At 41.2% G+C, this 22064-nt stretch overlaps 1 protein-coding gene across 1 annotated transcript in view; it reads left to right on the top strand.

Annotated features, from left to right (window-relative positions):
* The window catches only part of SLC24A3 (solute carrier family 24 member 3), a 380969-nt gene that overhangs the window by 200781 nt on the left and 158124 nt on the right, over window positions 1-22064 (top strand). Inside the window, exon 3 of the mRNA XM_056567630.1 lies at window positions 16493-16569. Coding sequence (XP_056423605.1) covers window positions 16493-16569 — 77 coding nt within the window. The remainder of the gene's footprint in view (window positions 1-16492; window positions 16570-22064) is intronic.

Consider the following 22064-nt stretch of genomic DNA (forward strand, 5'->3'; position numbering starts at 1 on the left):
GCATTTTTTGCAGCCATGTAAATTTGTGACATGTCACTGTCATATTGCTGGCAGAGAACTGTGACCATATGGATTTATCGCTACGAACACTGTCAGCAGAATGATTCTTTCTGAATAGACAAGACATCCAATAGGCATCTAGTGCAAAACAATGAAATTTAACGAAGCACATCCTGAGCTACAAATTCAATGCCGCACGTCACTAAAAATTGGTAATGAAATGCAGATGAAAGCTTTAGAAATGGCAGATTACCATGATAATTATTGCTGGCTCAAAAGCAACATTTGCATAAAACATATTTTTCTCCTGGTCATGAAGGAAACCTCCGTTTTCCCTTATTCCGTGTCTTCGTTTTATGGGAGTTTTGGGAAGCTGTACATTACTCTTCATATACAGTTCTTTTTCTGTCGTACTTTATAGCAGAAATAAGTCTAAACTGGATGAGAATGTGCGTTTTCATTGTTTCTGACATTGTGGTTACTCACAGTTTACCCCATAAAGGGGTTCTCCGGCGCTTAGACATCTTAGCCCCTATCCAAAGGATAGGGGATAAGATGCCTGATCGCGGTGGTCCTGCCGCTGGGAACCCCCGTGATCTTGCACGCAGCACCCCGTTACAACAGCTGTCACGCCCCCTCCCATAGGCTTGCATTGAGGAGGCGGAGAGTGACATCACACGGGGGCGGGGCCATGATGTCACAATGCTCCGGCCCCGTGATCCCCAGTAATCAGACTCAGAGCGAACATGCTCCGGAACTGATTGTAACGGGGTGCTGCGTGCAAGATCACGGGAGTCATCATCAGCGGGACCCCCACAATCAGGCATCTTATAAGATGTCTAAGCGCCAGAGTACCCCTTTAACCCCTTAAGGACCAAGGGCGTACAGGTACGCCCTTGGTCCTGCTCTCCTGATATACACAGTAACCCCGCGTCATATCACGGCGGGCCCGGCGTCATAGTGAAGCCGGGACCCGCCTCTAATAGCGCGCAGTGCCGATCGCGGCGCCGCGCGCTATTAACCCTTTAGCCGTGCGCTCAGAGCTGAGCCGCACGGCTAAAAGTGAAACCGAAAGTGGCCGGCTAGCTCAGTCGGGCTGTTCGGGATAGCCGCGGCTAATCGCGGCATCCCGAACAGCTGACAGGACAGCGGGAGGGCCCCTACCTGCCTCCTCGCTGTCCGATCGCCGAATGACTGCTCAGTGCCTGAGATCCAGGCCTGAGCAGTCATGCGGCAGAATCGTTGATCACTGGTTTCTTATGAGAAACCAGTGATCAACATAGAAGATCAGTGTGTGCAGTGTTATAGGTCCCTATGGGACCTATAACACTGCAAAAAAAAAGTGGAAAGAAAAAGTGAATAAAGATCATTTAACCCCTCCCCTATTAAAAGTTTGAATCACCCTCCCATATGTGGTATCACCGCGTGCGGAAAAGTCCGAATTATAAAAATATATCATTAATTAAACCGCTCGGTCAATGCGTGCGCGCAAGAAAATTCCAAATCAATTTTGATCAATAAGTCCTATCAATGCAAAAATACCGTACCGTTAAAAACTTCAGATCACGGCGCAAAAAATGAGCCCTCATACCGCCCCATACACGGAAAAATAAAAAAGTTATAGGGGTCAGAAGATGACAATTTTAAACGTATATATTTTCCTGCATGTAGTTATGATTTTTTCCAGAAGTCTGACAAAATCAAACCTATATAAATAGGGCATAATTTTAATCGTATGGACCTACAGAATAAAGATAAGGTGTCATTAGTACAAAAATGTACTACGTAGAAACGGAAGCCCCCAAAAGTTACAAAACAGCGTTTTTTTTCAATTTTGTCGCACAATGATTTTTTTTCCCATTTCACTGTAGATTTTTGGGCAAAATGACTGACGTCATTACAAAGTAGAATTGGTGGCACAAAAAATAAGCCATCATATGGATTTTTAGGTGCAAAATTGAAAGAGTTATGATTTTTTAAAGGCAAGGAGCAAAAAACGAAAATGCAAAAACGGAAAAAAACCCGATCCTTAAGGGGTTAAAGAAGCAGCAAAATTTCATTTTTGTGTTTTCATTTTTTCTTCCTTGCCTTTTAATAGCCAAAAGGCTAGGTTTCCACACAGGTTTTTTTTCTAGCGTTTTTTGGACAACTGCCACTGCAGAAAGTCAGGCGTGTATTCAAAAGGAATGGGAAATATAAAGAAATGACCATGTTCACACGGCAGAATTTCCATGCCGGATTCCACATTGGATTGGATTCGGCTGCAGCAGAGTCCAGTTGAATTTAATGGGATTCTGCTGCTCTGTGCACCTGGTGGAATTTCCGTGCCAGATGTTTCCGGCATGGAAATTCCGATTTCCGTGTCCACACAAAGAATGAACATGTTCATTCTTTGTGCGGAGACTGCACGGAATACATAGTCATCTATGAGACCCAGCGCCGGCAGATTATGCCAGTGCCCCTCAGTGTACGGAATATCCGCACAGATATATTCTCCGTGCAGATATTCCATAGTCTGAACATAGCCTTATTCTTCTTCTGCCTACTGGATCCACTTATGGCTTTGGCAAGAAAACTGTATTGGCAGTTTTCCTAAAAACGCCAAAAACAAACCTGTGTGGAAACCTAGCCTTTGGATACGTTCACACAGGTGGATTACCCGCAGAATTTCCGCTGCGGAAAATACGCAGCGTATTTTGCTGCCATTGACTTCAATAGGTTTGAAGGAAAATCTGCAAATCTGCCTCTATAGCGGATTTTCTGCTGACACATTAAAGTCAATGGTAGCAAAATCCACTGTGGATTTTCCACAGAAAATACGCTGCAGAAATACCGCAGGTAATCCACCCATGTAAACGTACCCTAAGCCTATATCACACAGCAGAATTTCTGAATGCAGAATTCCGTATGGATTCCGCATGCAGATTCCACATCAAATGAAAGCCCAATAGACTTCAATGGGATTCTGCACTCCCATTCACACTTCAGAATTTCTGCATGCGGATTCCACATGGATTCCGCATCGATTCTGCATGAAATGCGCACAAACCACCCAAATGAATGCAGATGTGCAGAAATTCTTCCATGTGATGCCTTACTCTTTCAATTTTCTACCTACTGGGCCATATGAGGACTTGTTTAATGCAGGACCGATTGTTCTTTGTAAGGATATCACTCATTTCACCACAAATTCTATGGTGAAGCCCAGAAAAAATTGTCTGTGGGGCAAAATGACAAATTCTCTATTTTTCTGTAGGTCAATATAATGGTAATGATGCCCAAATCATTTAGATTTATTTTAATACTTTAAAAAACAATAGCTTTTTGTAAGAAAATGTATATGCTTAAAATTCAGACTCCTTTTCTGATCCCTTTTTATTGGTATCCTTTTTGCTTTGATGGGACTTTCTCATTGCTTTTTTTTTTCCAAAAATGGCCCAAATTTTTTTTTAGATCTCCGGGATCTCCGCTGCGACAACCCGCTATGATTACTGCACAGAGCAAACTCGCTCTGTACGTAATGACCGGTAATACAGGGGCCGTAGCATCGTGACATCACAGCCCCGCCCCCTCGTGATATCACGGTCCGCCCCCTTAATGCAAGTCTATGGAAGGGGTGTTATGGCTGCCAGACCCCCTCCCATAGACTTGTATTGAGGGGGTGGGCTGTGATGTCATGAGGGGGTGGAGCCGTGATGTCACAAGGGGGCGGAGCCGTGACATCACGATGCTCCGGCCCCTGTATCGCCAGTCATTATGCACAGAGCAAGTTTGCTCTGTGCAGTAATCATAGCGGGGTGCTGCAGTGGAGATCCCGGGGGTCCCCAGTGGCGGGACCCCCGCGATCTAACATCTTATATCCTATCCTTTGGAAAGGGGATAAGATTCTAGGGGCAGAGTACCCCTTTAATGCTGACCAATGTAATTGCCATTGTATGAACATACCCTAATGCAGTACAAAAGAGGTTCTCCAGGGCAAATCTCTCTCCACTATGGCCAAAAGATGAGGATCCTGAACAGAGGACTTCTCTATTAAAGAGGTACTCCGGTGAAAAACTAATGTTTTCAAGTCAACTCATGTCAGAAACTTATACAGATTTGTAAATTACTTCTATTTAAAAATCTTAATCCTTCCAGTACTTTTCAGCTGCTGTATGCTTCAGAGCAAGTTGTGTAGTTCTTTCCAGTCGGACTCCAGTGCCCTTTTCTGCCACCTCTGTCCGTGTCAGGAGCTGTCAAGAATAGAAGCAAATACCCAAAGCAAGAGGTGGCAGTTGAGAGCACTGTGGTCAGACTGGAAAGAACTACACAACTTCCTCTGAAGCATACAACAGCATACAACTTCCCAGTCTCTGAATCTGACTGACTGAGCAGAAAATACAGAGCAATATCAAGGTAGAAAAGTAAAAAAATAATAAAAATAAAGGCAGGGGGTGGTTTATTATGATGGGGGCAGTGAACTGGGAGGATTATAAAATGTAACCAGATCATGACAGGTACTCTTTAAAGGGGTACTCCCACGGAAAACTTTTTTTTTTTTTAAATCAATTGGTGCCAGGAAGTTAAACAGATTTGTAAATTACTTCTATTAAAAATAAAAAAAACAAATCTTTCCAGTAGTTTTTAGGGTCTGTATACTACAGAGGAAATGGTTTTCTTTTTGGAACACAGGGCTCTCTGCTGACATCTCTATCCATTTTAGGAACTGTCCAGAGCAGCATATGTTTGTTATGGGGATTTTCTCCTACTCTGGACAGTTCTTAAAATGGACTGAGATGCCAGCAGAGAGCACTGTGCTCATGATGTCAGCAGAGAGCTCTGTGTTCCAAAAAGAAAACCATTTCCTCTGTCATATTCAGCAGCTAATAAGTACTGGAAGGATTAAGATTTTTTTAATAGAAGTAATTTGCTAATCTGTTTAACTTTCTGGCACCAGTTGATAAAAAAAAAAAAAAAAAGTTTTCCACGGGAGTACCCCTTTAAGACTATACACTACGTACACATTCCCACTATAGCCTTATGACCTTGTATATACAGCTAAAAAGACATGTAAAGAGCTCTAACACTATCCATTGAGTCAGCTGATTGTATCGTTTCATCTTTTTTTTTCTGTCGATCTCAGCATCATGTTGTTTTGTTATCACTGAACTAGGAATAGCAGTGTTGTCACATGTAAAATGCTATATCAGCAGAGCACCATAAAGGAAAGAAACAAAGGCGCTGGAGAAAAGCGTAGACAGCTTGACCGCGCCATCACGTAATAATGGAGAGGATACAAGATTTGACTTTATCAATCCTAAATACTAGAGTTTATTTTGTAAAGCTGGCAGAGAACAGCAGGGGAAGATATAGGTTATTGCTCATTATGTAGGACGGTGTTTTCCAAACAGTGTGCCTCCAGCTGTTGCAAAAGTACAACTCCCAGCATTCCCGGACAGCCAATCACTTCCTATATCAGTGTTTTCCAAACAGTGTACCTCCAGCTGTTGCAAAAGTACAACTCCCAGCATTCCCGGACAGCCAATCACTTCCTATATCGGTGTTTACCAAACAGTGTGCCTCCAGCTGTTGCAAAACTACAACTCCCAGCATTCCCAGACAGCCAATCACTTCCTATATGGGTGTTTTCCAAACAGTGTGCCTCCAGCTGTTGCAAAACTACAACTCCCAGCATTCCCGGACAGCCAATCACTTCCTATATAGGTGTTTTCCAAACAGTGTGCCTCCAGCTGTTGCAAAACTACAACTCCCAGCATTCCCAGACAGCCAATCACTTCCTATATGGGTGTTTTCCAAACAGTGTGCCTCCAGCTGTTGCAAAACTACAACTCCCAGCATTCCCAGACAGCCAATCACTTCCTATATCGGTGTTTTCCAAACAGTGTGCCTCCAGCTGTTGCAAAACTACAACTCCCAGCATTCCCAGACAGCCAATCACTTCCTATATCGGTGTTTTCCAAACAGTGTGCCTCCAGCTGTTACAAAACTACAACTCCCAGCATTCCCAGACAGCCAATCACTTCCTATATCCGTGTTTTCCAAACAGTGTGCCTCCAGCTGTTGCAAAACTACAACTCCCAGCATTCCCAGACAGCCAATCACGTCCTATATCGGTGTTTTCCAAACAGTGTGCCTCCAGCTGTTGCAAAACTACAACTCCCAGCATTCCCGGAATAAACACTGCTCGAACTGTAGTAAATTAACACCACAGTGTATGAATAAACACAGCTCCACCTGTAGTTAATTAACACCACAGTGTATGAATAAACACAGCTCCACCTGTAGTAAATTAACACCACAGTGTATGAATAAATACTACTCCACCTGTAGTAAATTAACACCACAGTGTATGAATAAACACCACTCCACCTGTAGTAAATTAACACCACAGTGTATGAATAAACACAGCTCCACCTGTAGTAAATTAACACCACAGTGTATGAATAAACACCACTCCACCTGTAGTAAATTAACACCAAAGTGTATGAATAAACACCACTCCACCTGTAGTAAATTAACACCACAGTGTATGAATAAATACTACTCCACCTGTAGTAAATTAACACCACAGTGTATGAATAAACACCACTCCACCTGTAGTAAATTAACACCACAGTGTATGAATAAACACAGCTCCACCTGTAGTAAATTAACACCACAGTGTATGAATAAACACAGCTCCACCTGTAGTAAATTAACACCAAAGTGTATGAATAAATACTACTCCACCTGTAGTAAATTAACACCACAGTGTATGAATAAATACTACTCCAACTGTAGTAAATTAACACCAAAGTGTATGAATAAACACCACTCCACCTGTAGTAAATTAACACCACAGTGTATGAATAAATACTACTCCAACTGTAGTAAATTAACACCACAGTGTATGAATAAACACCACTCCACCTGTAGTAAATTAACACCACAGTGTATGAATAAACACAGCTCCACCTGTAGTAAATTAACACCACAGTGTATGAATAAACACCACTCCACCTGTAGTAAATTAACACCACAGTGTATGAATAAACACAGCTCCACCTGTAGTAAATTAACACCACAGTGTATGAATAAACACAGCTCCACCTGTAGTAAATTAACACCACAGTGTATGAATAAACACCACTCCACCTGTAGTAAATTAACACCACAGTGTATGAATAAACACAGCTCCACCTGTAGTAAATTAACACCAAAGTGTATGAATAAATACTACTCCACCTGTAGTAAATTAACACCACAGTGTATGAATAAATACTACTCCAACTGTAGTAAATTAACACCAAAGTGTATGAATAAACACAGCTCCACCTGTAGTAAATTAACACCACAGTGTATGAATAAACACCACTCCACCTGTAGTAAATTAACACCACAGTGTATGAATAAATACTACTCCAACTGTAGTAAATTAACACCACAGTGTATGAATAAATACTACTCCAACTGTAGTAAATTAACACCAAAGTGTATGAATAAATACTACTCCACCTGTAGTAAATGAACACCACAGTGTATGAATGAATACTACTCCACCTGTAGTAAATTAACACCACAGTGTATGAATGAATACTACTCCACCTGTAGTAAATTAACACCACAGTGTTGGAATAAATACTACTCCACCTGTAGTAAATCATCCTTCTTTTTGGAGATGATGACGTTTTCTTTCCTTAAATTGTTGATTTCTTTCTCTATTAGATACGCTGATAGAATTTTCACCTGCTTTCACTTTTTATTACCGTTTTCCCCTCCACTTTGCTCCTCAAACGTGGAGATGACTACTTTGACTTACCGAGTTGTGATAGCAAGTCATGCTGCTGAGCAAATAGTCTTGCAAATCAGAGATGTCAGAAAATAAGGAACAGCTGCCGAGAAGGTTCAGCACGCTTTACTGGCCGCAATGAGTAATCTAAGTAGGCAGGGCGATTCAGCGAGCGATCAGGCAGACTCTATGCAGACTGTTACTTCTGAAATCTAAAGCAATGTGCAGAAGTAATCCTCCAATAACATAAAAGGTAGATGGTTTACGAAAGGCTGATGAAATCACGTTAACATTGTTAACTGAATCTGTAATGTAAAATAACAGAGAGGTTTTTAATAGCCTTAAGCCCTTGGAATTCTGGGAAGCTTAGAGAGTATTACAATTATTATGTTCGTGCTCTGATGAGTCTGTCAGTACAGAAGACTAATAACAGCGTCCATAGCGGACACGTCTCTAAGACACTTCACATCGGATTGTAGCGTTTATTGACCTAAGATTAGTGTTGTGATTCCATTTGTCTGTTCTTGACCAATATAAGAAGTGAGATTTTATTAAAGTACACGTTCAAACTTGATCTTTTTTTGCTATAATTACTTAAAGGGAATGTGTCATCAGAAAATGACCTATATTTTGAATCAAGTTTTTATGTTTTTAAAGAATGTTAGGTGATGTTTTTTCTTATTTACTATTTAACTATTTATGTTGTAAAATAATTCTGAAATCTTGCAGTTTTCAGTCTGGCCACTAGGACTAATATTCAGCTGAGACTTCCGGTTCGGTACAGATCACTTTCCAGCAGTGTCCTTCTTATCATCATAACAGGGTTACAAGGAGTAAAGGTGACATCAGTAGATAAATAAGTCAATAGAGGTGTCTTTCCCACCCTCTAGAATGACCTCTGCACAGGTCATAGAGCGTGGCCAGATAGTGTTCCCATTCTAGTGAATAGGGTCTATGTTTTTTTAAAGGGGTTGTCCAGAGAGTAGAAAAGGTCTTACCATTTTTGCTCTCTGGTGCTTTCTGCCACTTGCCCCTCTCATCTTGGAAGGTATTCCGGTACTTCCAAGACATGGAGAGGGTGAAAGTAAGCAGAAGAGGTAAGATTGTTTCTTCTCCCCCCAAAAAAACCTTGAAGCTACTTTTGCGTTTTTTGTTACAGTAAAATTGACAGGAGCGTAACTCGCACTAACCTGAATATACAGGGTATTAGAGCAGGCAATGTTGTGTAGGCCCAGCCTAATGACATGTACCACATAGACCAGTAACCATATTTTCAACTATAATCTTGAAGTAGTTTGAACAAATCACAAGTGCTTAAAACCTTTTGTACTTGGTCTTGGTGTTGGTCACTAGACATACTGGATATTGCCTTGTATGTTGCCCTGTGTATATATAGACATTGCATAGACATTTTAGGGCATGTGTAAGTAGCCTATCAGGGTCTATTCCCATAGTACAGCCAACTCACTTTTTTACATTATCAGAGACAATAAAAAGCGATTTGCCTGCTCTGTTTTAATAAGTCTTTAAATCTAATTGACACAGTTGAAGGTCCAGGTTCGGTCATGTGTTGGTATATTTCCCCTCTTTTTTGACTGTTTGAAATGAGTCTTAGATTGTCGCATGAGCCTCCTCGGTGCTTTTGACCGGTTAAGAAGGCTAACTTACATTTGTTATGTCCTATTGTTGTCAATCACTCCCTACATTTGGGTTCCCTAACTAACCATTAGAAGGATGGTACAATGGCAGCAGTGTTTGTTTCCCCGGAGCAGTGGTACTGTGTGTGTGGTTCTGGCAGCTTCTTCAATTAAAGGGGTATTCCGCCCCTAGACATCTTATCCCCTTTTCAAAGGATAGGGGATAAGAATAAGATGTCTGATCGTGGGGGTCCCGCCGCTGGGACCCCCATGATCTCTGTGCAGCACCTGGCAATCTAAACAGTATGTTTAGAATGTTGGGTTCCCACGGCGGGTGACGTGACAAGCCTGATACTATATGTCTGGATATTAGTACCCCATAGGTATGAGGACCCCTAGTGGTGGGATTTTCAGGAGCTGTTTTCTTTATTAAATATTTAAAAAAAATGTTTACAAACATAATACAAAAGGTCTTTAATTTTCACCAGTAACAAAACATTTTTGATCAGACGGTGTATATTTAATAAAATATTTCTATTCTCCTTGCAGAACCAGTCATGTCTGAGGGCTCCTTGTGGTAATTTTGATCATGCCATTTCACTTACACTACCCTAGACCCTGCCCGTAGATAGTTGTGGAGCTGTTATGATGAAAGCAATACATCTTTTAATCTTATACCACCCATTTAGCTGAAATTGGCGCTGTTCTAAGATTTTCTTAAAAATGGGAAATCCTTTCAACTCCCTTATCTACTTAAAGGGGTACTCCACCCCTAGACATCTTATAGAGGATAAGATGTCTGATCACAGCAGTCCCACCGCTGGGGACCCCCCGCGATCTCGGCTGTGGCACCCCAGACATCCGGTACACGGAGCAAACTTCACCCCATGCCGGATGACTGGCAATGCGGGGCAGAGACTCGTGACATCATGGTCACGCCCCGCTTGTGATGTCATGGCCATGTCCCTTCAATGCAAGTCTATGTAAGGGGGTGTGACGGCCTTCACGCCCCCCCCCCCCCCCCTCCCATAGTGACATACCGAGTGTGGCGTGGCTGTGACATCACAAGCCTTTGGCACTGCCCCATACACTCTAAACGAGCTGGGAGGTGCAGCTAAGAGATTCTTTGTATAGGAGATAAGATGTCTAGGGGCAGAGTTCCCCTTTAATTCACTTTAATGCAGAGTGTCCCCTGCTAAGGACCAAGCTTCACATAAGAATTTGGCTTCCTATCACAAAAGCCAACTACTGTAACCGTGCACTGTGAAAATCAGTAAATACCATCCCGAGAGTTCAGACGCAGCCCGCTACTAAATGTTACCGCTCCGCCAATTAATGCAATTTAAATGTCAGAGTCTGAAAACTTTTGAAGCATCATTTGCTTCCTATTCCGATGGCTCCATGTGCACCAAAGCATGGAAACATGCCGTCTTTGCTTGATTTCCCATCTCTTATCCCTCCAAGTTGAATGTAAAGAATCAAACACACAGTGACTCATTTTACAGATTAAAAAACATCTGTTTCTAGACCTCTTATATTTAGCTCAGCCATGGATATTTTACTACTTATCCTATCAGTCACTGTAGAAATATTTAGGAAGCAAATTCCCCTTCACCAAAACAAATTTCTTCATGTACGGCATGTGCAGCAGATACCAGGCAAGTTAGTGTTGAGAACTTTGTTAAAGGAACCCTAAACCTAGAAATGAATCATTAGTCAGCAGATGATAACCATCACCTTATTGTAACATTATCTAGATGCTTCTTAAATAGTCTTGTAAAAATGTTACACTAAAAATGAGAACACTTAATTCATTTTTGATTTCCCCATTTTTAGGTGGTAAATATATACAGTGAAACTTGGTAGAGAGTAGAGGGCTTTAAAGGGGTAATCCGGGATTTTTTTTTATTTGTCTATGCTACAGGGGCTGTAAAGGTAATGTAGTTCATAATACAGTATAATATCTGTACCTGTGCTTCATGGTGGTCTCTCAATTGTTGCCCCAATGTTTATTTTTAACAGCATCTAAAATGACTGTTGTCTCAGGTTTTCCCAGGTTGCAGTGCGGCCCGAGATATTACATCACTAGTCAGCTCTTAAGAGGGAGCCTGTCTCTGCTTCAATGGGTGGAGCAACTGCTGGGTGGGAGGGAGATTATTCTGCAAAAGTTGTAGTTTTGCAAAAGCTGGAGGCACCCTGGTCAGAAAACACTGGTCTATTGCATGGAACGGATCACATGTGTGTTTCAATGGGTGAGGTAGCTGATGTGTGGGAGGCATGGGACCATAGTTTGAGGGAACACTTTAGAAGCGAAATGATCGTTGGGGTCTGGTGGGTAAGGTCTGGCACCCTTAACTGTTTTGAGGTTTATTCATTTTGTTTCATATTATGCTTTTTTTTTTTTTGTAGCGATGTGAGCTTTATGTGTAGGCTTTAGGCTCAAGTTTCTACTTGATCCTCCAGATATGTACCCTAGCCCACATTGTGTTTTTATATACACAGCCATTTTGTTAGGCCTTGTACCCACCCACTTTTTTTTACTGTACTCTGATGCCTTTGTTTTCTTTTTTTTCTGCATCTTTTGTGTTTTGTCACATTTTATCATGTTTTTATATAGGATTCAATAAAGTTTACATTTGTTATAATAAATGTCAGTGTCATAGTCCTGTGCATAATCTTCTTTCTCGGTGTTTTCAGTCTCCAGTGCACAGTTACTTACCTAGTAGTAAGGTATTGTTTCGGTGTTTAGACTCTGTATAGTGCAACCATGGACAGTCTGAATAAGATTAAGCAGGGTGTCAGTCATGTAACCCTGAAAACAAAGGTTAGCAATGTGCAGTATTTTATAGTCATGTATATGGAATAAATATGTTATAAAAAGCTGAAGTACACCTTTAAATATCAAAGAGCTGTGTACAGATTTATTATCATGCAGTCCTTTATTACTAGTGTCCTTTGTTCTGCCGTTGACGTTGCTATGGAAACAGCAATATTGTCGTCATCCACAGAAAGTTCGTCATCAAAGAGTGCAACATCGACATGGTAGGGAATAACGTGAACAGAAATCCAGAGGATCCCATACTTGTAGTGTGATTGATATTGAAATGCATACGCAGTGTCCTTTATGGAAGCGTCAATGATACCGGTTCAGCTTGTCACGTCACCTGCAGACTAGAAACTAATTGAAATACAGCACAGGTCACACTCCAAGTGTAATCTATTTAACATTTCTCTAGACATTTTGAATTGAAGATGGTAAGCTACTAAACTTAGAATATACATGACTGTGTGATTTATTAATAGAGGAAACCATAGGCACAGATTAAAAAAAAAAAAAGGTCTACTAGGTGAAATGTGCTGTAAATAGATAAAATGAGTGGAATCGCCTTTATCAGACTTAAAGGGGAGTTATAATTTTGGTAAAAAAAAAAAAAAAGGTTATTCATTAGCATGAATTCCTCATAGTTTTCAAGATCTTTGCTTGCTGTTATTAAAGGAGTACTCCAGCGCAAAATAACTTTGGATAGGGGATAAGTTATAGATCGCAGGGGGTCCGAGCGCTGGGGCCCACTGGGATCTCCTGGACGGGGCCGCGGCAGTCTGCCGGAAGTGAAGTTTCGTCCCCAGCAGAAAGCCGCGGCAGACACTCCCCCTCCATGTATCTCTATGGGATTCATGGAGGGGGCGTGTCGGCCGCTGCATCATGCGGGGACGGAACGCCCCCTTTCCTGTATATAGCAGCGGCCCCGTACCGAAGATCGCGGGGGGGCCTGCGGATAGGGGATAAGTAATTTTGCACTATAGATGTCCTTTAATAAGTTTATAGGGATAATCCTAAGAATTTATTTAGCTTTAACTGTGCTCAGGGAGCAGTTCATTCTGCAAAAAGACTATACTTACCCCCTTTGCTCCCACACCACAACCAACATCTTCTTTTCAGTCCCCTGCTGTGCGGCAAAATGGGAGCTGGAAGTATCATGGAAATTTCCTGCACTGTATACGTGGTGCTGAATGAGATCAGGAATTCAGGGACAGTCCGAGTCATAAGTGGAGCAGTCATGTGTCTTACTCAGTGTGAACGCACCCTTAAGATGTTTGAAGGTCTGAAAGGGGTCAAATTAGGAATGACCTTGTTTACTTACCAATGGATAGAAATCTTCTTTGGTCATGCCATGATCACGCAGATACACTGCTTTCAGCTATGTCTTGTAACTAGCCGAGCGCCTGTGTGATCTTTGCTTGACCAGGTTAGATGTTTCATCCATTAGAAGTATATAATCAAGGTTCTTTTGAGCCACAAAGAACTGATAGAGTACGTCTAGTGGAAAATCCTCTTTCGAGAAAATAGGTATGAATCTTCACTGTTTGAGTGGCAGCCCGGGTCTGAGGATGACTAAGTGATGACTGATGGGGGTAAGGACTCTCTATACAGATTTGTTGGGAACGTCTGCAGGGACTACAACTCACAAATTACTCCCAAGTTTTAGCCATAGTCTATTTTTTAGTAGATCGCAGGTTTGTTAGTCCATTGCAATGATTTTACTTTATGAAAAAGCTTTGTAAAGGACAAATGTATCAGGCGAAGGACATATCGTCTTGACAACTTGTCACACATATTGTGATAAGTAATTAAATTGTATCATCCAGACGTGATCACAGCTGGTGAGTGTCATGGAGAGCTGCATGGTGGTGAAGAACTAACCTCGAAGAGAATTTTTTTCAAGCCGAGAGCAAAGCCTACAAGAATACTTTGGTTATGTTGTTTGACACATATTAGGCCTAGATGTGCAATATAGTTGACCTTTTTTCATAATATTGAATGGAAATTTTCATTAATGTTCCTGTAAATAATATTCATACAACTAGTGGTAAGAGGTCATAAATAAGAATGGATACTTGGCTTCAGGAGAACCCGGTTCACGGCGCTGAATTGACCAGACAGGTAAGTTGGCTGAAAGAGGATTTATTGACCAGAATGCAACGCATTTCGCTGCGCATGCGCAGCGAAACGCGTTGCATTCTGGTCAATGAATCCTCTTTCAGCCAACTTACCTGTCTGGTCAATCAGAGCCGTGAGCCGGTTTCTCCTGAAGCCAAGTATCCATTGCCGTAAATGTTCCGGAGGGCAGCAGACGACCTATTCTATATACCATTTCCATTGTTGTGTATGGTATTACACAACCGCCCAGGGTGAGCAGTTATTTTACATACTAATCTCACTCTTTGGGTCCAAACAATATTATTCTATGGAGCGCTTACTTCCTTATCTCTATAAATAAGAATGGACCACCACCTATTTCTCTGCAGATGTAGTCATAGATCTCTCTAGTCAGGATTTCCTTTCTGTGTTGACCTCTCATAGAGGGCGTTACCAGGGCTGGTGCGAGGATTTTTTCCACCCTAGGCAAAAGCTAATTTTGCTGCCCCCTTGACTCCGCACATTGACCCACCCATTGACACGCCCCACCTTACTACTGGGGTGACACACTGTAACAAGTCCCCTCCTCATGTAATTAGCTTACTACTGGGGTGACACACTGTAACAAACCTCCACCTTATGCTGCTGGCTGAGTGAGTGGTTTGGATGCTGGTAGTCTAACTTTTTTGTGGCAGGCAGAGCGGCAACCCCCATCAAGAGGGCGCTCTAGGCAGCTGCCTATTTTGCCTATAGGCAGAGCCTGCCCTTATACATTTGATATATAGAGACTAGAAAGTGGAGGTACTCAATCTGCCACACAATCTGACCGAGAATTTAGCCAAGGAGTGGTATCCTCTCAACACTCAAGGTAAAACGCTGATTTTTTATACCCAATTTAATATATACTGTCAGAGTGCCTCCCAATACATGCACCAAATGTAAGGATAAAATAAAGTATGTACAAACTGTAACCTATCAAGCCCTTCTGATTTAATATATTATAGCTTTATGATCTATTTTATAGAGTTACGGTATGTATATGTAACTATTAACTATGAGATTACGTTATAATGTTATAATCTGAAAAATCTTACATGTAATATGGAATAGGTGCATTAGTAAAGTAAAGCATGAGGGTGCAAATAATTACTACAATAAAACAAAGTAGCACACAAACATTAGGGCCCCTGCTGGCCTGGGCTTTCATGTCCTAAAAAGGTACAGACAATTTGTAAAAATGTATTTTTGGCTCAGGTGTAGAAGAGTTGATTTAACCCAGGCAAGTTTTCTTTGAAGTAAAAAAAACGAATGCACTTTCCTAATCATTCGAATGCCGGCACATGTGGCCCCCTTCCAAGAGTTCTCAGTCAAACCTCTCCAGCTTTCAACCTGCCTCGACAACCATTACCACTGGAACTGCGGTTATGGCCTTTCTGAAACAGCTGTCTTTAATGTCACCCAGATGAGTCAGGGCAGCAAGAATCTTTGAAAACAGCTACACATGTTATCTTTGAAGCTTTCAAAAATGTTCAGTTCAGCCAAAATAGTGTGCTCTACTTTACTAACTCATTTTTCTGCCTGTAAGTTTTGTTACACATATTGGTGACCTAACTTAAAGAACACTTTTATGCGAGACATATCTACAGTATATAATCAAGATCCACCAAATATGTAGGATAAAGAGTAATGCTATATACATCAACCCTGCATAGCTGCACAGGGAGCCTTATGGGTACTCTGACCATATAACGAGGCAAGTCTGGCCTTCACAATATTAGATATAGTCCAGGCTGACCTGTGGCAAACTGGTCACGGTGGTGCTCAGCCTTGACAAGCAATGCAAATACCGAACAAAGAAGACGTGGAAGACGGTTTTCACCATCCAGGAAGGTGCTTTATTGACTGTGTACAAGCATCACAAGCGTAGGCGGGTATGGCGATGTGAGGCGGGGGCAACCGGAACAGGCCGTTTTGTGCGTGTGACACAGACATGCAGTATGTTAGGAAACCTACTGGTGACTGGTGACCACTAGGTGGAGGCCATGATGGTTTGATGCATACAGGCTTCTTCATAAGACTGTACAACTTTATGCGTAATGCTGTACTGTGTATTGGGTTAGGATGTTCAGACGACTTTTGTTTAATTATTGACTCTTTTTTTTTTTGCAGCTCTTCATGAATTCCCTAGTGATATCTTCTCACATGAGGACCGGCGGCACGGAGCTATCGTTCTGCATGTTCTATGTGTAAGTTAATAATCTTTTCACCAAGTTTTCTTGAATTGATTCTTATTCTAAAAATATCTTTTATTTCCCAGTAAAAGAGATAAGCAGGGCAAGTAATAAATCAAAATGATACCAATTTGGCTGAAATATATGGCAGGAGCTGTATAGTTTACCTTTAGTAGAAAATAATGTCCACCTACAGCAGAGCATTCCATACTTTTCATGTTAGTGACTCCCTTTTCAGACATACATAGTTCGGTGACACATCCCTCGCCTTACTGCCAATTGCACGTATAGCGATGCGTGTTCTACGACATGATATCAGTATCAGCATTGCAAATGTTGCTGCTACCCCTCCTTCCCCCCTTCCATTTCTTTCCCCTATTAACCATTGCCTGTGCCATTTCACCCCCCCCCCTTGATCACCCCATTTGCCATCATTTCATTTCCCTACTGTGTCATTTCATCATCCCCTTAATCCCCCCGCCTGTGCTACCTCTTTACCCCTATGCTTTTTTATTTTTCTCTTGATCATCCCCTGTACCATTTCATCACCCCCTGTGCCATTTCATTCCCCTTCCTGCATCACCCCATTTTATTCTAGCTCCCCCCCCCCCCCATCACACCCTGTGCCACTTCACCCCCTGGATCCCCCTTGTCGCTTCATTCCTCACCTTGATACCCTGATTACCCCACTCTGCAACTTCTTTCACCCCCTGTGCCACCTCATTACCCTCTCTTCATCATCCCCTGTGCCACTTTATTCCCCACCTTGTTCCCAACCTCGGCCACTTTATTCTTTCCCTTGATCCCACGCTGTGCCACTTCATCAATTGAAATTTATTGGGTCTTCCATGCCTTTCAGCTCCCTTAAAGCACAGGAAGAATGCGGTAATGTCTTTACAGACGATACAGTTGTCATTTCTCCATTTAAGCTGCACACATTTATTCTGTATTGGAGAATCAAAGAAGTCTGCCTCTGTTTCTTCATCCCGAGTGTTATTGATCTCACAGCCAACACATTACTGCTTCAAATAATTGCTAACATTTCAAATAGCTGCCCACACAACAAGAAACCTCAAGTGCTGATCCAGTCCTACTCTATAGCTGAGTAAAACTAAAACAAAGCTTTCAGAATCCACACAGTAGTAACTACACAATTAATGGAATGTTTCCAAATTTAGTACTAGTTTTAGCTTCTTTAAAGTTTTTAAACATTTCCTAATCCATAAATCATGATGCCAATTGGTTCCATTTTGCTGCCTATTTTAGGGAATTGCTGTGGCAGAACTAATAATAATGGTTGGCACTGTTGTTATACAGCTCTGGTGTTGTAGGTGTTAATCTGACCAAGGCATTTGTATGTGATCCCTGTGTTTTGCATGGTGTCCCTCTGTTTCCTTCAGTTTCCTATCAAATTGGCTCTTATGTGTATATGAGAAGGGGATATTAAAGGGGAACTATGGTAAATGACATCTTATCCCCTAGGATATCCACAGTATAGGGGACAAGTGTCTCTTCTCTTGTTTTGAATCTCTATAGTTGAGCTGGAGATAAACGCTCGTGTATCTCTGGCTTTCCCATAGAGATACATAGAGGGGGCATATTGACCACCTCTTTGTGCGTGATCAGCAGTAATCCAGCACAGAGCGGAAGGGGCTCCATGCATGAGGAGAGCTGGGCTGCTGGGCAGGAGATCACGGGAGGGCCCAGTGGTTGGACCACTTACCCCCTATCCTGTAGTGTACTGGAGTTCACAAGTGTGTATGATCATGATCACTGTACAGCAATGTGGAATATATTTGAGCTATATAAGATACTTATAGGCAAAAAATATTTACAGTTACCTAACAGTGGAACGCGTTTTTAAGGCCATTGTTCTGTGTGGGTGTTGTATTGTGGACTTAGTATTCCTCTATTTCAGCAAAAACATTGCAAGTTCTAGTTAAAAAACTTTGTCTAACATATGGTGCGGAAAAAAAAATAACCTCTATATATTTATATGGTCACATTCATAGCCCCATTAAAATGCATAATCACTATATTCTGGATCCATGAGATTATAGATTCCTAATGATCATGAAACCCTACACATACTGCTCATTTTATGTGACCTATGTATCTTTCTTCTATTACTCTATGCTTTCCTTCTTATTACAGTTATATCTATATATTACAAGAGGAGCTTCATCATATAATTTTATATTTGTAATTGGGCATTTTTGCATAGCGTTGACTCCTTATATCCAGGGCCAGTTGTAGCTTTTCTGCTTCCTAAGGCAAACACTAAAATGGCACCATTGCCCCTTCGATGATGCAGAAAATCAGAAGCATATGAAAGTATCATCAAAGTGTACTATACACCTCTTGTAGAACGGGACCCTTCAAACAGTCTTTCCACTAAACAAACAGACCCAAAAAGAAAGATGTCACAAGCTGTCCTTGGTTTTTTGTAATAATTCACTTGCAGCATGCAGTATAACAAAAATTTAAACATCCTTCACATCAGGTTCTTTATATGAATAGAAACTTTTGAGCTTCTTGCCCAAAACTTGGCACATTCAGTCCCAAAGTCAATCGTTTTGGTGCAGTGTAACAGTTTCAAACATACCACAGAAAAGGTGACCAGCTTTAGAGCAACTCCGCTTTGCTGCTCTTTGGCCGTGCTCACACATCTGTGAAATAAGGTTCAGGACTCCAACACAGACACACCAGAAATGGTGTATGGGATTGACTTTACCTCCAGAACCTTTAGCCATTTCCAAAACCCGGACCCAAACTCCAGTCTTATATGATTGAGACAAGAGCATTTTTTTGCAAATCTGACCACTGTCACTTTAAGCATTAATAACTCTGGGATGCTTTTACTTATGAATTTGATTCCGAAATTGCTTTTTCGTGACATATTCTACTTTAACATAGTGTTAAATTTTCATCGATACTTGCATCATTTCTTGGTGAAAAATTAAAAAAATTCATGAAAATTTTTAAAATGTTGCATTTTTCTAACTTTGACGCTCTCTGCTTGTAAGGAAAATAGACATTCCAAATAAATTATATATTGATTCATATATACAATGGGGGAGATTTACTAATCTAGTCTATTCTGGGTATGCTTATAGACCAGCGTATGTGATAGTCTCCTGTCTATTGTGCTCCTAATTTATCAAAGGTCTCCCAGCCCTTGATAAATTCTGTGCTCAGACTTCAGGGTCTACAGCTTAAACTGCATTTAGACCTGCTCCAACATGGTCTGACATTTCAACGTATTTTGGGCAGATGCGACTTGTCGCACAAAAGTCGCACTTGATATATTCAGCACCAATGCATTTTCCAATGCATTTCCGTCTAAAATAAACTTGCATGCATCATGTTCTAAAAATCCTCTACAGCAAAAGTCGCAGAAAAGTCACACATATTTAGACTGCGACTTTCTGTGCGACAAATTTAGACAGGAAAAACAGTCTAAATCCTTTGATAAATCTCCCCCAATATGTCTACTTTATGTTGGCATCATAAAGTTGACATGTTTTTATTTTTGGAAGACATCGGAGGGCTTCAAAGTTCAGCAGCAATTTTCTAATTTTTCACAAAATTTTCTAAATCTGAATTTTTCCGGGACCAGTTCAGATTTGAAGTAGATTTAAAGGGCCTTCATATTAGAAATTCCCCATAAATGACCCCATTATAGAACCTGCACCCCTCAACGTATTCAAAATGACATTCAGAAAGTTCTTTAACCCTTTATGTGTTTCACAGGAATAGCAGCAAAGTGAAGGAGAAAATTCAAAATCTTCATTTTTTACACTCGCATGTTCTTGTAGACCCAGTTTTTTTATTTTTACAAGGGGTAATAGGAGAAAAATCCCCCAAAAAATTTGTAATCCAATTTCTATCAAATAAGGTAATTCCTCATATGTGGATGTAAAGTGTTCGGCGGGCGCTGTAGAGGGCTCAGAAGGGAAGGAGCAACAATGGGATTTTGGAGAGGGAATTTTGCTGAAAAGTTTTTTTGGTGGGCATGTCGCATTTAGGAAGCCCCTATGGTGCCATAACAGCAAAAAAATAAATAAACACATGGCATACCATTTTGGAAACAAAACCCCTCAAGGCCCTCCCTCGTTAAAGTCGGATGTGTAAATAAAAACTAAAAAAATTTTCACTAAAGTGCAGTTTTTTTCCCAAATTTTACATTTTTATAAAGGGTAAGGGGAGGGGATAAAATGCCCCAAAAAGTTGGAACCCCATTTCTTCTGAGTATGGAAATACCCCATGTTAGGACATAAAATGCTCTGAAGAAGAGTCACATTTGACTTTTGGAAAGCAAATTTTGCTGAAATGGTTTTTGGGGGGCATGTCGCATTTAGCAAGCTCCTAAGGTGCCAGAACAAAAAAAAAACACATGGCATATTATTTTAGAAACTACACCCCTTAAGGAATGTAACAAGGGGTACAGTGAGCATTAATACCCCACAGGTTTTGACGACTTTTCGTTAAAGTCAGATGTGTAAATGAAAAAATTTTTTTCACTAAAATGCTAGTTTTTCCCCAAATTTTTTATATTACAAGGGGTAATAGGAGAAGATGACAACATTTTTAACCCCATTTCTTATGAGTATGAAAATACCCCATGTGTGGACGTCAAGTGCTGTGCGGGTGAACTACAATGCTCAGAAGAGAAGGAGCGCCATTGAGCTTTTGGAGAGAGAATTTGCTTGGAATGGAAGTCGGGGGCCATGTGTGCTTACAAACCTTTTAATCAGGGGTGCAGTGAGCATTTACACCCCACTGGCATTTGACAGATCTTTGGAACAGTGGGCTGTGCAAATGAAAAATTTAATTTTTCATTTTCACGGACCACTGTTCCAAAAATCTGTCACACACCTGTGGGACGTAAATGCTCACTGCACCCCTTATTACATTACTTGAGGGGTGTAGTCTCCAAAATGGGGTCACATGTGGGGGGGTCCATTGTTCTGGCAGCACGGGGGGCTTTGTAAACACACGTGGCCTTCAATTTCGGACAAATTTTCTCTCCAAAAGCCCAATGGCGATACTTCTCTTCTGAGCATTGTAGTTCGCCCGCAGAGCACTTTACATCGACAAATGGGGTATGTTCTTACTCATGGGATCACACGTGGGTATTTATTTTTTTGCATTTATGTCAGAACTGCTGTAAAATCAGGCACCCCTGTGCAAATCACCAATTTAGGCCTCAAATATACATAGTGCGCTTTCACTCCTGAGCCTTGTTGTGCCTCCGCAGAGCATTTTACGCCCACATATGGGGTATTTCCGTACTGAGGAGAAATTGCGTTACAAATTTTTCGGGGTCTTTCTTTCCTTTTACCTCTTTTGAAAATAAAAAGTATGGGGCAACACCAGCATGTTAGCGTAAAACATTTTTTTTTTACACTAACAGGCTGGTGTAGACCCCAACTTTTCCTTTTCATAAGGGATAAAAGGAGAAAAAGCCCCCCCCCCTCCCCCCCAAAATTTGTAATGCAATTGCTCCC

This window comes from Hyla sarda, chromosome 3 (assembly GCF_029499605.1).
Source record: "Hyla sarda isolate aHylSar1 chromosome 3, aHylSar1.hap1, whole genome shotgun sequence".
Lineage (NCBI taxonomy): Eukaryota > Metazoa > Chordata > Amphibia > Anura > Hylidae > Hyla > Hyla sarda.